The sequence below is a fragment of the Sebastes fasciatus genome, chromosome 5 (genome assembly GCF_043250625.1).
Source record: "Sebastes fasciatus isolate fSebFas1 chromosome 5, fSebFas1.pri, whole genome shotgun sequence".
NCBI classification, from domain to species: domain Eukaryota; kingdom Metazoa; phylum Chordata; class Actinopteri; order Perciformes; family Sebastidae; genus Sebastes; species Sebastes fasciatus.
This window is the reverse complement of record NC_133799.1, coordinates 22,398,022-22,412,305: the sequence shown is the minus strand read 5'-3', so window position 1 is coordinate 22,412,305 and position 14,284 is coordinate 22,398,022. Positions and strand designations below refer to the sequence as shown.

The following is a 14,284-nucleotide window of genomic DNA, read 5'->3' as shown; positions in this document are numbered from 1 at the left end:
CCAGAGTTTCAAGCTAATGCGGTCAGTCACGCAGGAGTAGCACAGCAACACGACTGGAACGCACATGATGCAACAGTGTTCCAGCACATGCTGATCCGTGTGTGAGGTGGCACCCGTCCAAGGTTCAGCCATATCGGTCGGCCTGCTGTCTCACTCGTAGCTCCTGCCTGTCTATCCGACTGTCCCCACCACACACACACACCCTGAGTGAACTAGGGTGGGGCTTTGACAAAACTCGGTGTACCCAACTGCCCCCTTCTGATGATGCCGTCAGCTGTGACAGCAGCATCTCTGCGTGTGCAAAGTGCTCTTTAACATGTCAGATTATAATGTCATGTTTGTAGCAGTGGCTTCTTTGTTCGCATCGGTAAATCAGAGCTATGACTGTCTGTTCAAGCCAGCACATTGAGATTCAGCTTTAAAGGGGACATATCATGCTCCCTTTCAGGTTTATACCTGTATTTTGTGTTTCTACTAGAACATGTTTACATGCTTTAATGTTAAAAAAACAACTTTATTTTTCTCATAGTCTGTCTGAATACAGTATACCTGTATTCACCCTCTGTTTGAAACGCTCCGTTTTAGCGCCTGTCTCTTTAAGAAGCCCAGTCTGCTCTGATTGGCTAGTGAGAAAAATATGGTGCACCTTTGCAAAGGTAGTTCTCAAGCTGTGGGTGGAGATACTCATAGATGTATATACATAGATGCCGCATTGGCCTTTGGATCGTACGTCAACGTCACCGCCATATTGTGGAGGTCAAGACTGGCCTGTAAACACATACTGTACAAGTGAACGGGGGAACTGCCGCTTTTTCTGGATAAAAAGTAAAAAAAAAAAAATTCTCAGCAAAATGAATTGTTCTTGTAACGTTAAGCTTAGCTAACATGACACACACTCTTTTGAGTGTCTAGCAGCGATTATAGCCTAGTATCGAGATTTGAAGTAGCTGGAGACAAAACTTTCTTTTTCTACTCCTCCTAGATCATAAATCCTTGAATATAAAAACAACTTATTGAAATCGGTTGAGAAATGTTTACTTTATTTTATATCCAGAAAAGGGGCAGCTCCCCCGCTCACTTGTATGTGTTTACAAGCCAGTCCTGACCTCCCCAATATGGCTGACGTATCGTAGCAACGGGCTGAAGCGGCAAATGCAGTATCTAAGTATATATATCTATGTGGATACTAAGATGGGCTCTGTATATTCTAATGAGTCTGCATGTGACACAGGAGGGGGAGACAAATCTGAATGGCTTGTTGAATCACATGTTTTCTGATCTGGGCAGCCCACCCGTTTGTGGGTTGGTAGGCACTCCAGATACTCAAATGTATGTGAACAAGCACTGAGAAAGTGAGTTTTTCATGATATGTACCCTTTAAGTGATTTAATTCTTAACTGTTTGTGAATATGAGATGTTTAAAACAAGACTGGATCAGCAGGTTGGTTGTCAAGCTGAGAATTAACTTTGTCTTGGCTTAGTTTGTTAAACACTCTTCATCATGGTTGGATAGCTGTTGCTTGGCGCAGCTCTTTTGTTTTGACACTTGTGCTGTGTGACAGATTAATCTGGTACACAATGAGGTCAGGGTTTAGTGCGTCATAATCAATCTGAGGCTCTGTTGTTCACACCTGGCACCGAGATGGTTCTTGGCTCTAAATACAGGTGTGTGTGTGTGTGTGTGGTACGAAAACAAGTAGTGCAGAATGTCCCTGATCCCGTTGAATGACCTTGTAGTCAAATTTGTGGTCTGCTTATTGTCTTGATAAACCAACAACATCCATGCCCAAAGTGAGCTGCAGCACCATATTCTGTCTCTCTCGCTTTCTCTTTGTCACTGTAGAGTGTCATGCCACTTTCTCACTCGTCTTGAACTGAGCTGCCAAATCTGTTCAACCATTAAATAAACATGCAGTGAGATTACACGTATTCTTCTGCAGAGAAGAAAAAGACAGCAGAATTGGACTATGAAACTTGTAAACCGATTTAATGATTGAAGTCTCTCCCTGTCCGTTTTTCAACATGAAGTGTGTGGTTATGATAAAGTGCTGCTTTTGTCAAGTAGGCCCTCATTTGCTCTGTTGTCATAGCTACCCACTCAGCCTCACAAAGCAACCGTTGTAACTTGTTTTTAATGTCCTCATACATCTGTAGAATTAGCTTGTTGCTGAAGAAATGGCAGCTACGTAGTTTGCACTTTTTGGTCTTGTACTTTTGCTCAAGTATTTTCAAGCTCTTACGGGCACAAATCTATGGAGTCAGATCAGTCTCAGTATATATGAATGCACACAGAAGGATTCACAGATGTATTTTGTGATTTTATATATAAATGGCTCTCTCCACAAAAATATTTTTCAATGCACACACAAATAGTTATCGTTGTATATAAATGTAAAAAGAAAAATCCACATATAAAAAAATTAAATATATTCCTGATGCGCGCACAAATATTTTTTGTTTTAAATACATGTCATAGAAATCCACAAATATAATAGTATTTGCAATTTTCATCAAAAACATGTTTATTTGGATGTTGTTACATGTATTTAAAACAATAAATAAATAAATAAGAAATTAAGAAATAAATAAGAAATTTCTTGTTTTAAATACATGTAACATCCAATTACTGTATGTTTTTGATGAAAATTGCAAATACTTTTAAATACATATATTTGTGGATTTCTATTTATTTTAAACAAGAAATCAGAAATATATATATTTTTTTTATCTGTGATCTGTCATCCTGCGCTGCTGTTTACACAAGCAGAGCGTGTTAGCTCGGCGGCTAGCAGCTAACTGTAAACACGTGTAAGTTATTTAGTTGAGTTGTGAATGCCTTTTAAATGACTAACGCTGGCAGTAGGCTGTGTAGTCTCACTGTTTAGGTTAGTTTGTCATGTATCTTACTGGTATACTGATCAGCTGGCTGAGACAAAGCAGCCCCCCCCTACCAGCCCTACCGTTACCTGATGAGTGACATCAGCAGAGGACGGGAGGAAGGACTGATACTGACTGATGGAGGACAGAGGACAGGAGGAAGGACTGATACTGACTGATGGAGGACAGGAGGAAGGACTGATACTGACTGATGGAGGACAGAGGACAGGAGGAAGGACTGATACTGACTGATGGAGGACAGGAGGAAGGACTGATACTGACTGATGGAGGACAGAGGACAGGAGGAAGGACTGACACTGACTGACAGAGGACAGGTTGAAGGACTGATGCCATAAAAAATTTAACTATAGGGCAAACAACAGCATTGTTTTGCATTTTATGTCTTTTGAATAAAAGGCTACTTTTTCAGTCATATATTTTCATCATTCAAGTTTTGTTAAAGGGACTGTTTGTAAGAATCAGAAATTGCTTGTTAACAGCGACACCTGTGGCCATTAAGTCAACAAAAGTCAGCGTCGGCCTCGAGCTTGTGCTCGCTCTACATAGACATGAATGAGCATCGGTCAAAACAGTGAGGCGACAGACGTCTAAAACCACAATATCACTCTTTATTTCACCTGCTTGGCAGTAATGTTAGCTGACCAGACGAAGGTCTCTCCATGAATTAGTGCTGATCCTAGTGTTGGCTTTTTCTACCTCAATCTCCCAACCGCGGCCGGAGGGAACGGGTGACACTGGACTTTTGGTCGGAGACGATAACATTTCTCGCTGCGGAGCCCCGTCACTTCACAAGACACGGGAAACCTCGTTTGGTCTGGAGGAGCTGAAGCATTTATTTCTGCACAAACGTTCACTAGATATTCTCAGAGCTAAACTAACTCTTCTGCAGTGTGTAGTGTGTGCACATGCACGTGAGGTGGAGCAAGCTGAGGGAGTGAGAACGAGCGCGGTGTGTGAGTGAAGGCAAGCAGGAAGGCAGAGTACAGCAGAGACTCCGGACCTGGAGACCAAAGCTACGGTCTCCCCTGCGTCCTCCAACCGCGGCCAATACTTTTTTTGCAAGACAGGCTTCACTAGATAGAACTTTGCGGTTTTGGTGCTTCCGTGTAGTTTGTGTTGGAGTCTTGTCTGAACACCGCAGCCACACACGAGCGCGCATGGGACACCGACCCACAATACGTGTAAGAAGTTACAAACGGTCCCTTTTAAAATGATTGTTATAATATCGTATCGTGAGCTGAGTGAATCGTCACACCCCCTTGTGTTCATACATGCTTGTGTTCCCTCTTGTAGGAAACAGAGCTGTCCCCCTCCACTGGAGAGCCCGCCCAAAGAGCTGGCTGGCAGCTCGCCATCTCAGGTGAGCTTCCTGTTCCCTCCTCTAACCTCTCTCTCACTTCCGCACACTTCTTTATCGCTGAGCTGCCTCTCTGCTCTCACTTTCCCAGTTGTGCAGTAAACTCCTCTTCCCCCTGTGGCTAGCAATGGATGACATTCTCGTGAAATTTTCAGAATTGTGAAATGTCAAAGCCCCAGTCAATTTAATTTTTATAGCCCAATATCAAAAATCACAAATTTGCCTCAGGGGGCTTTACAATCTGTACAGGATACAACACCCTCTGTCCTTTACAGTACAACCCTCTCATCAGATGAGGAAAAAACTCCCCCCAAAAAAACACTTTTAACAGCATATGTTGTTAAATAGGTGCATCATGTGACCAGGGATGTGATCTAAAGGGGTCAAAAAGGCATTTTGGTTTTATTTCATCCCTACTTTGAAGATGTACATGAAGGCATACAAAATTTTCAAGATATCTTCGTACTTTTGAAAATAAAATAATCCTGTGGCAAGGCCTGTTATTTTCTTGGGATTTCAACGGTGCATTTATTGCATCGTTTTATTAATTTCCAGACTGAACTCACACTGCTTGTTAACTCAGTAGAGTGTAAATACGCTCTGCATACTGTAGCTAATCTTTAACCCGAGCTCGTTTGCCTTCAGCTTTTTCCAGCTGATCCAGTAGAAATGTTAGGGGAACTGAGGACAAAGATGTGTATTGGATTCTTCTTTCTACATCTGCTAACTGGGTTGTCCCTGCAGTCTGGTGGTTTCTGGTATTTCCCAGGGAGGCTTTTCCTAAATCCTCTGGCTCCCTCCAAACTGTGTTTCCTCTCCCGGTCTTTTCAGTAAATTTCCTCTGCGGTACATGTTGTTCTGAACTGGTTCCAGTTGACCAGTTTTACTTACTAATGGTTGTTATGAGCTCTTCAAGAACATTTAAGCAAATATACATAGTTTGCAGGAGTACTAAAGTGTTGTTATTAAACCAAATGGCCCCCATGGTATCCTTCATTACGGTGAAACTCTTTTCCTCATTGCATAATTTAATTTTCTATATTCCTCGTCCTGCGGCTCTCTTATTAGGTCAGTCCAGACTCCCGAGTTTCTCCATTGTTTACACTTCCATTAGGTAGATGGAGGTGGAGCTGCTCCGTTAATATTAATAGCTCCTTCCTCTCAGGTTCTTCTCACCTCAGACACCTACTGTATGGCCCTTCCTTTCCGCTCCCTCCCTCAGTAAACACAGTACACAAACACACAGGCAAACAGTACCCCAGGCTCTCTTTTTTAGATTCATTGGTCTACAAAGAAAGAACGCCACAGCAGGTAAAGCTGTGTGTGTAAACCTAAAGGTAGGTGAGGGATGGATCAGGGAGCGCTGCGAGGCAAACGGGGCGAGCCCAAGTCCACACAAAGACAGATAAATGCGAAAAATAGCTTCAAAAAGTTTTTCATTCACACTGGAATACAGAAACAAAAAGTAAATCTCAGTCGACATCTTTTAGTTTGAGGGGAAAAATAACATTACAGCCAACATCTGTGACTGTGGATCTCAGTTCCACTTTGTTCTGTCGCCTCAGGCTCTCCATGATCACACAAATTTGGCCCCCTGACTATACTGATACACAGCACCTGTCGGCATACGTTTTTTTCCACTCTGCAGTGTTGTTTTGTAGCAGTGTTTGGGTGTAAAAAAAGTGTAGGAAGAGGACTAACATTGTGGGAATAGTCTAAAGGTGGGGACACACCAATCCGACATCAGAGAACTAGCGGCGATGAAGACCGACTGTTGCGTTGCTTCACGTCGACTTTGTCTTGGCTGACAAGTTGCATTTGAACACACCGCAAAGACTACAGCAGCCAACTACCACATATGTTCTGTGCCTGCGTGAGACGAAATAACTCTCCACACCAGCAGGCGGCGGTAGTCTGTATTCGTCTTTCTGGCTGTAGGCTGTAGTCTTTGCGGTGTGTTCAAACGCAACTTGTCGGCCAAGACAAAGGCGACGTGAGGCAACGTCTGCCTTCATCGCCGCTAGTTCTTTGATGTCGGCTTGGTGTGTCTGAGCCTTAAAGCGCCTTTGCAAGCCCAAACGGAGCTCCTCACTGGTTTTCGTTGTTGCAGAACCCCAAAGCAGTCCTGTTGGGACAGCAACACAGTGATTGGGTCAGCCACTCCCAAAGAGGGCTGGGTCAAACAGGGCCCGTCTGTAATTTAATCCCTGGTGTTGTGAAAAGACGGCACAGTCCTCATATTCTCAGTGCTACTAAGAATACAGATCCTCTACTACTCTTTCTTTGGTCTTTCCTGTTGCTTTCTCCATCTATCTACTTGTACCTGATCCTCTCCTCTGTACTCGCCCTTGTCCTCTACAGCTCAGGCCATATGTGTTTGCTCTGACCTGGGCTGCACTTTTCCTCTCGCTCACTCTGAGGTGAATTCACACTGAACCCTATTTTAGGTTCTGCTACTAAAAGTGTTCTTTCTCTGCCAGAAACGGCCCGCTGCTGAATTCATCGACCCTCTCGCCAACAAAAAGCCCAGGATATCGCATCTCGCCAGCAAGGCTGCAACAGCCCCGGTCAATGGCAAGCTCAGCTCCTCCAACGGGAGAGGGGAGGCAGGTGGAGCGCAGGCAGGAGTGGCGGTTTCTATGTCAGACGGCGGCGTGACGTCTGGCTCCCAGCAGCTCCCCGTGCTGGACATCCCTCGTCCTTTCGAAGCGCTGTCGGACGTCAGCAACGACTCCAGCCACAACGGGAGAGACTGTGACTCTCAGGAAGCAGCAGTGTCCGAGAGGCTCAGCCAACCTCCTTCGCTGTTGTCGGGCTCAACGGTGCTCGCCGCGCCCAGCGTCGCCACATCATCTCCTGGACACACGGGCCCGGATGTCCCTCGGGACAAGAGTCCTTCATCCTTCAACAACAAGTCCAAGAAGAAGTCCAAAAAGCATAAAGACAAGGAGAAGAGCAAAGACAAGGAGAGGGTGAGAGAGAGGGCGCAGAAGAAGGAGAGGAAGAGTCGTGGCGAGCGCGTGCCTGAGCCGAACCGAGCCTGTGAGATTAGCCCAGGAAACCTCAAAAGCAACAGTATTCCACACAAAAGCACAGGTGAGACACACACACACACACACACACACACACACACACACACACACACACACACACACACACACACACATCATCCTTTTCTTCTGCACAAAATGTTTTATTTACTAGATTCAGTTTCACAGCTCTTGTATCAGATAAGAGATCTTTGAATAAAAGTACTACTTTAATATGTGGATGGACACCAGTTAGTCGTCACTGTGAGTATGTGATGTGTCATGTGACCAGGCTGTGACTCACTGATTAAACGGAGACCCCTGCTGTTCAGCTTTATGCCTTCAATAACCTTAAATACACACCTGCAATTCCAACTGGCATCTTTAGAGGATTAATAAATAAATGTCTTTAATAAATAATTATCTGCACCACGCAATTTATTCAGATTAATGCCCTTTTTTTAAATGCGTGACTTTGTTTCAGATCTGAATGGGATGTGCAACAGTACCAGTATTCCTTCGTCAGCACCTGAGGTGGCAGAGTATTTATTGTGAGTATTTAACGCATCTGTCTTGATTTTGACTGAGGGGAAGGGCACAGTTTTAGATTTTTGAAAACCCTTGGGATGAGTTGCTACTAGGACTGTCAATCAATTAAAATCGTTAATCGCGATTAATCGCACATTTTTTTTCTGTTCAAAATGTACCTTAAAGGGAGACATATCAAGTATTTAATACTCTTATCAACATGGGAGTGGGTAAATATGTTTGCTTTATGCAAATGTATGTATATAATTATTATTGGAAATCAATTAACAACACAAAACAATGACAGACATTGTCCAGAAACCCTCACAGGTACTGCATTTAGCATAAAAAATATGTTCAAATCATAACATGGCAAACTGCAGCCCAACAGGCAACAACAGCTGTCAGTGTGTCAGTGTGCTGACTTGACTATGACTTGCCCCAAGCTGCATGTGATTATCATAAAGTGGGCATGTCTGTAAAGGGGAGACTCGTGGGTACCCAGAGAACCCATTTTCATTCACATATCTGGAGGTCAGAGGTCAAGGGACCCCTTTGAAAATGGCCACGACAGTTTTTCCTCGCCAAAATTTTGCGTAAGTTTGGAGCATTATTTAACCTCCTTCGTGACAAACTAGTATGACATGGTTGATACCACTGAATTCCGTAGGTTTTCTTGTTTCATATGATGCTAGTATCTTCACTCTAGCTTTAAAACTGAGCCCTCTATAACCTAAAAATCTCTTTTCAGTAACATTTCTCTTTATTTCCCTTCCAGGAAGTACACAGTGATCGGCTCTCCGGAGCAGCGTCAGAGGTATAAAAACGATTTCAACGCCGAGTACAGTGAGTACCGGGGTCTGCATGCTCGGATAGAGGGCATCACCCGGCAGTTCACTGTGCTTGACAATGAGCTCAAACAGCTCCATCAAGGCACAGACAAGTACAAGGTAGATACTCTAAAAAGCATGCTCGCAAATTGTTAGAAAATATTTAGAGTAACTAAAAAGATGTCAGTTATATTCATACCCCTTATCCTTTTTGTTTGTGTTCTCTCCACAGACAATCCACAATCAGATACTTCAAGAGTATCATAAAATAAAAAAGGTAAGTTTAAGTCCCGCTATGCATCAGACCGGCAATACGTCATCCAGAGTAGGCTCGCATGACCACGCTCCCTTTTGGGGGAATACAATCCCGCGTCCCGCATAGACGGTAACAGAGTAAAGAGAAGACGTTGAAGTTGTCTCCAAGCTTCTACTTTAAACAAACCGGTAATAGTAATAACGCTGACACATCTATAAAAGAAATGTTTGTATAACAAGAGATCAATGCATACAAACATGTCAAATTGCATGGAAGTCTATGGGATCTTCGGTTTTCTGTACCCCAAAAGGGGGCGCGGCCTTGAGTTTTTGCGAAGTACCCGTATGTGCCGGTCTGATGTATGACAGATATTTGGTGCCTTCAAATGAAACTCGTGAGCTCGTGTTCACGACATGGGAAGTCGTGTACACGATATGTTTGCCGTTCAATGGGTTAAGTCGTGAGAACACCGCTGCTAAGCAACGGCAATATTAACGTTACTGGATAGAAGCCACAGAGAATAACAATTTAGCAAGCTAGCAAGCGGGTAACATAGTGCAGGGAATGCAAACACATAATGACAGAGGAAAAAGATGAGGCCGTTGAGAATACATTTTCCTCAGACATATTATACAACTATGAAGAGAAACTATATAAGTAAAATTACAATATATTAACTTATTGTGCACAAAAAAATTAACTTCCATGGCCCATTTGTGACAACTTCAACAAACACGTCACAACCCGTGAACTCGTAGCTCTCAGAAACTTTCCACCACAAGAGGAGGGCGTTCATATGGACTCATCTAGTGAACACGGTAGACACGACCCCATTTGAAGGCACCAATTGATGGCTTAAAGTTTGTAAGTATATCAGATTGTGACTCTTTTTCATATCCTTTTGCAGACTAATCCAAACTATAGCCAAGAGAAGAACCGCTGTGAATATCTACACAACAAACTGGCATATATAAAGAGACTTATTGCCGAGTACGATCAACAGCAACTAACTAAAAGTAGTGATTAGACGTTGTTTCCCTGTTGTCTCTGGAAACCAAGCAGATAAAGGAAAACTCTGGATTCCGCCTGTGCTAAAAAAAAAAATGTTCACATGAAAGATGCCATGAAAGGAGTATTCCCTTCATCGGGGCCAAAGGCTCTGATGAGGACTAAGCAGGACACACAATCTTTTTCTCTCTCTTTCCTTTATTTTTCGTTTCTTTTTTCAGAAGATGGGGTTGTGCCTAACGTGGCCAGGTCCGTCTGTGTAGTTACAATGCATCCAGAAAAAAGGTTCTGTGTGGCTTTGTTTTTTCTCAAACATGGAAACTTTCCCACTTTCTTGGGAGATGATCCAAATAATCTTTCCTGCTTTTGAAACTGGAGGGAAGGAGGGCGGGGGAGATGGAAACTGCAGACGCCAAATGCAACTAATTTGTGATGAAATGATCAGTTTTCCCCCGTATACTGAATCGAATGGTTATGACGTTCTTCTTTTTATTTATTTTTGACACTTAAACTGGGGGAATGAGTCTGTTTTACACTCCTCAATATCAGTACTTAAACGCTGTCTCTCTTCTTTTTCTGTCCTCACATCTTGAATGTCAGCCAGTATTTTATTCAGAAGCTGCCTTGCCCATCTAATTGTCAAATCTGTTGGCGTTAATTCTATTTTTCTCTTTTAAAGAGATGCAGATATTTACTATTGATTAAATCAAGATGATGCATCTACATGCACACGGTCAGACGCAGGTTTGTGCGCTCGGCTTTTTCTTTTTCTAAACTGTCTTAACAGAGGGGAAGTGTGTGAAAGTTTCCAGTCACTCTTTGAGCTGCAGATTGTCTTTGAACACCTCACTCAGTCGTGAGCTGCAGTGCTCGTTCATCTTTTACAGCAGCGGTCCTTAACGGTTCTTCATAATGTATCAGTGAAAATAGCTCTTAATTGGTTGTCTTTCCACTTTAGGTCATGATGGCTTTTTGTAGCAATAGAATTATTCAACGTTATCTGAAGAGTTCATCGTCAGCTCTGCTCTTCATCATGCTTCAGAGGATCCTCTAATTGTAAGATGATGCAGACGGGGATGCGGATCTGCAGGCTTTTCTTTTCTTTTTTAAAAAATTTCATCCACAGATGTGATATCTCCTAAAGTTCCCACCATAGAGTGCTGACGTGTTTTTGTAGGCCAACCAGGAAGTTTGATAGCCCAGGGTTCCCTCGACAAAAAGCCAATGGGATTTTTCCACTGGGTTTTGGATTATTGCAGAAAATAAAGTCTGGCAAACACAAGTTTATGACACTTATACGTTTTGTTCAGCAAGATAATCTTCACAAATGAACACCACTTTTATGATTTTTGAAGAGTAAATGCAATCACTAGAAGTAAAGAGCTAACGTTAGGCTATAAACAAACTACACCACGGTCACATAAACGTGAGTATACACAACAAGTCTGTGAAGGTGGACGAGTCCATCCACCTTTTTTAAGACACATAAAGGTTTCAAAATTCACGGGTGAGGTATTTACTGATGTATTTTAGGTCGTAGAACAAAATGTTAAAATCCCTTCAGCTTGTGTTAACCACAGACCTTATTTCAGGCATCTTACTAAAAACCCATTGACTTCCAGTCGAGGGAACCAGAAGAGCTAACATGCTAACTCATTTCCGGGTTTTAGGACTCATTCTTGCCGCGCTCTATTGGCATCTTTAAGCTACGATAAAATAGTGTTTACAGTGTCTTTTAAAATGATCAAATTCTTTAGTTTCGTCCGCTCATCGCCCCACTTGATAGTCCATCGAGACGACTGTTAAAGACGAAGCCATCCTCGATCATCCTCCAGGTGTTGGCCTCTCGGAGGAGGACGGCGCTCACCTGCGACCAGTTTTTGCCTTTTTCCAAATGTGATGTCAGATATTCACGGAGGTTGACCTGAAATCTATTTCCTGGATCTCCGCTCTTGAGAAGCGTCGAAGACTCGACGCGCCCGAAGACGAATTAGAACCGCGAGTCGAGTTTAGTCAGCGAATGCATTTCTTAATATCGATCTTTTTATGTGAATATGAAAAATCAGCACTTTTTTCTCCTGATCTTGCTGTTACCTGGGAGGTTTTGTCCAAAATCTCTTTGTCCATCAGAGTGCATGCTTTATGAATGTGTTACAATGAACAGTCTTTGTATCTTTACTTGAAAAAAAAAAAAAAAAAAAACTGCCCAAGGATATTGAAAGCCAAGCAAAGGCCTAGTCCACCTGAATTTAGTATGTAATCAATTCGACGTGGCTCTGACCAGCATGTATACCAAAGTGCTTACCGAGTGGGGACGAAGCAAAACGCTCTACCAAATGGCAAAGGAACATGTCACAGTATTCTCTACTTCCTGTTATCATTTCATTCGTCATAATTTATCGCCCAGTGGAAACGTTTCTCAGCGTGTGAAGTCCAACGTGGCTCCTTTTGCTCCAGATGTGCATGACTGGGCTCAAATGTTTCAATGTCACGCCAGGTTTCAGACGATATCAACCCTCCTAATGCAAACACTACATTAAAGCTCTGAGACTCATCCCAGCGATGCTGCCGGGTCTCGGCTGGAGGCCGGATCCGGGACTGGATGATGTCTGGAGGGACGTAAAGTTTGTCTTGTTACCAGAATCAGCATCGCCCAGTACTGCAACACTTCTCACCTCTCTTACTGTATCTTGTTTTTTCTAGAAACATCCTGACATGATTACTGTATTACGCCTCTATTACGGTCAAACATCCATCGTGAACGAGCTCATCAGTAAAACACATTTTGCTCCGACGGAGAGTAAACAGTTTTTTGAGAGTACCGATATGCCAGCACAGGAGTACCGTTGTACGAGTTGATTGTGCCAAAATGACCTGTTGTATAGGTTTTTCCTTTCTTTTCTCTTGAGTATATACATGCTGCTGTATAAGCAAAGAGGGCTTTGGAGACGAGTCATGAAATGTTGGCGCTAAAAACCCAAAGCACGCTTTTTGAAAACCATAAGGGACTGGGACTGAAATTGATCTTTGTTTCAATAAAATTCTTTAAAATCCTTATTTGTGAAATTCTGAACCAGTTGTTGCTGTCCATTATTGTTATTAAGTTGAATTTTAGTATTAGTTGCTCCATAGAGGATGATGAGATTTTGGTTTTATTTTGAGTTTTTAGCATTACGGCACCGTCACACATGCATGAAAGTAACATTCGCCTCCCGTTCGTTTCCATTCTATGCGAGCAAAGGGGTAAAAAAAACATTCGCTTCTGGTGGCGAAGCAAATTTGCATCTTTGCATTTGAAGTGGCGTTCAACTTTGGTGAACTGTCAGGCGAATATTGCGTCGGTAGGCGATGGTCACTCGCCTGCGTTCGTGCATGTGTGACCGTGCCTTTAATCTTAGTTTAAGGATGATATACCGGTATTAACGATAAACGTGATTTTTTTTTTTTAATTAAATATTGATACCATGTTCATAATACATATATAATATTGTGTAAATAATCCAGCGCCTCTTAAATAATTTTATATATGCCTCCACCTCCCTGCTATTTTGAGTGTAATTCATCTGACAAAAAAGAGACAAAACGCACAATGAACAATGTTAAAGATGAATTTGACTGACTGATTTTCCATAGATACTGTATATGGCAATAATATTAGTTGCAGTTTGTATTAGTTGCTCCATAGAAGACGATGAGATTTTGGTTTATTTAGAGTTTTTTAGCATCAATCTTGCTTCAGGGGTGTCGCGTTATATCGATATTGATGATAACCGTGATATTTAAAAAAAAAAAAGGAAATATTGATATGTTAATAATACTCGTGTAAATAATCCAGCGCATCTTAAATCATTTTATATGTACAGTTCTTGTTACAGACGCTCTCTCCACCTCCCTACACTTGTTATTTGAGTGTAATTCATCTGACAAGAAAGAGACAAAACTCACAATGAACAATGTTAAAGATGAATTTGACTGATAGTAATAATTTTTTTTCTCCAAATTTTCTGTAGGTATCGCGATAACATCGTTATCAGGAATTCTTTTGGCCACGATAATCGTGTAGTGAAAAATCTGATATCGTGACAGACCTACTTACTTTGTTAAGGCACAGTCACACATGTGCGAATGCAGCCGAGTGACCATCGCCTGCTGAAGCTATAGTCGCATGAAAGTTCACCAAAGATGCAAATTTGCTTTGCCACCGGAAGCGAATGTTGTTGTTTTTTTCACCCCTTCGCTCAAATAGAATGGAAGTTAACGGGAGGCCAATGTTAATTCTGTGCATGTGTGACGGTGCCTTTATGGAGAATGTTTGTTGTGTTGAACATGTATAGTGATGCCATGAATGCAACATTTACAGTTGGTGTTTGGTTTGTGT

The 14,284-nt window shown here is 42.4% G+C and overlaps 1 protein-coding gene across 2 annotated transcripts in view; it reads left to right on the top strand.

Annotated features, from left to right (window-relative positions):
- ell (elongation factor RNA polymerase II) overlaps positions 1–12,979 on the top strand; it is a 53,271-nt gene extending 40,292 nt beyond the window's left edge. For both annotated transcript variants that reach the window (XM_074635830.1, XM_074635829.1), the window contains exons 7-12: positions 4,192–4,258; positions 6,736–7,351; positions 7,769–7,835; positions 8,591–8,762; positions 8,875–8,919; positions 9,806–12,979. In XM_074635830.1, coding sequence (XP_074491931.1) covers positions 4,192–4,258; positions 6,736–7,351; positions 7,769–7,835; positions 8,591–8,762; positions 8,875–8,919; positions 9,806–9,925 — 1,087 coding nt within the window. In that variant the 3' untranslated portion in view covers positions 9,926–12,979. The remainder of the gene's footprint in view (positions 1–4,191; positions 4,259–6,735; positions 7,352–7,768; positions 7,836–8,590; positions 8,763–8,874; positions 8,920–9,805) is intronic.
- Positions 12,980–14,284: the final 1,305 nt, after the last annotated feature.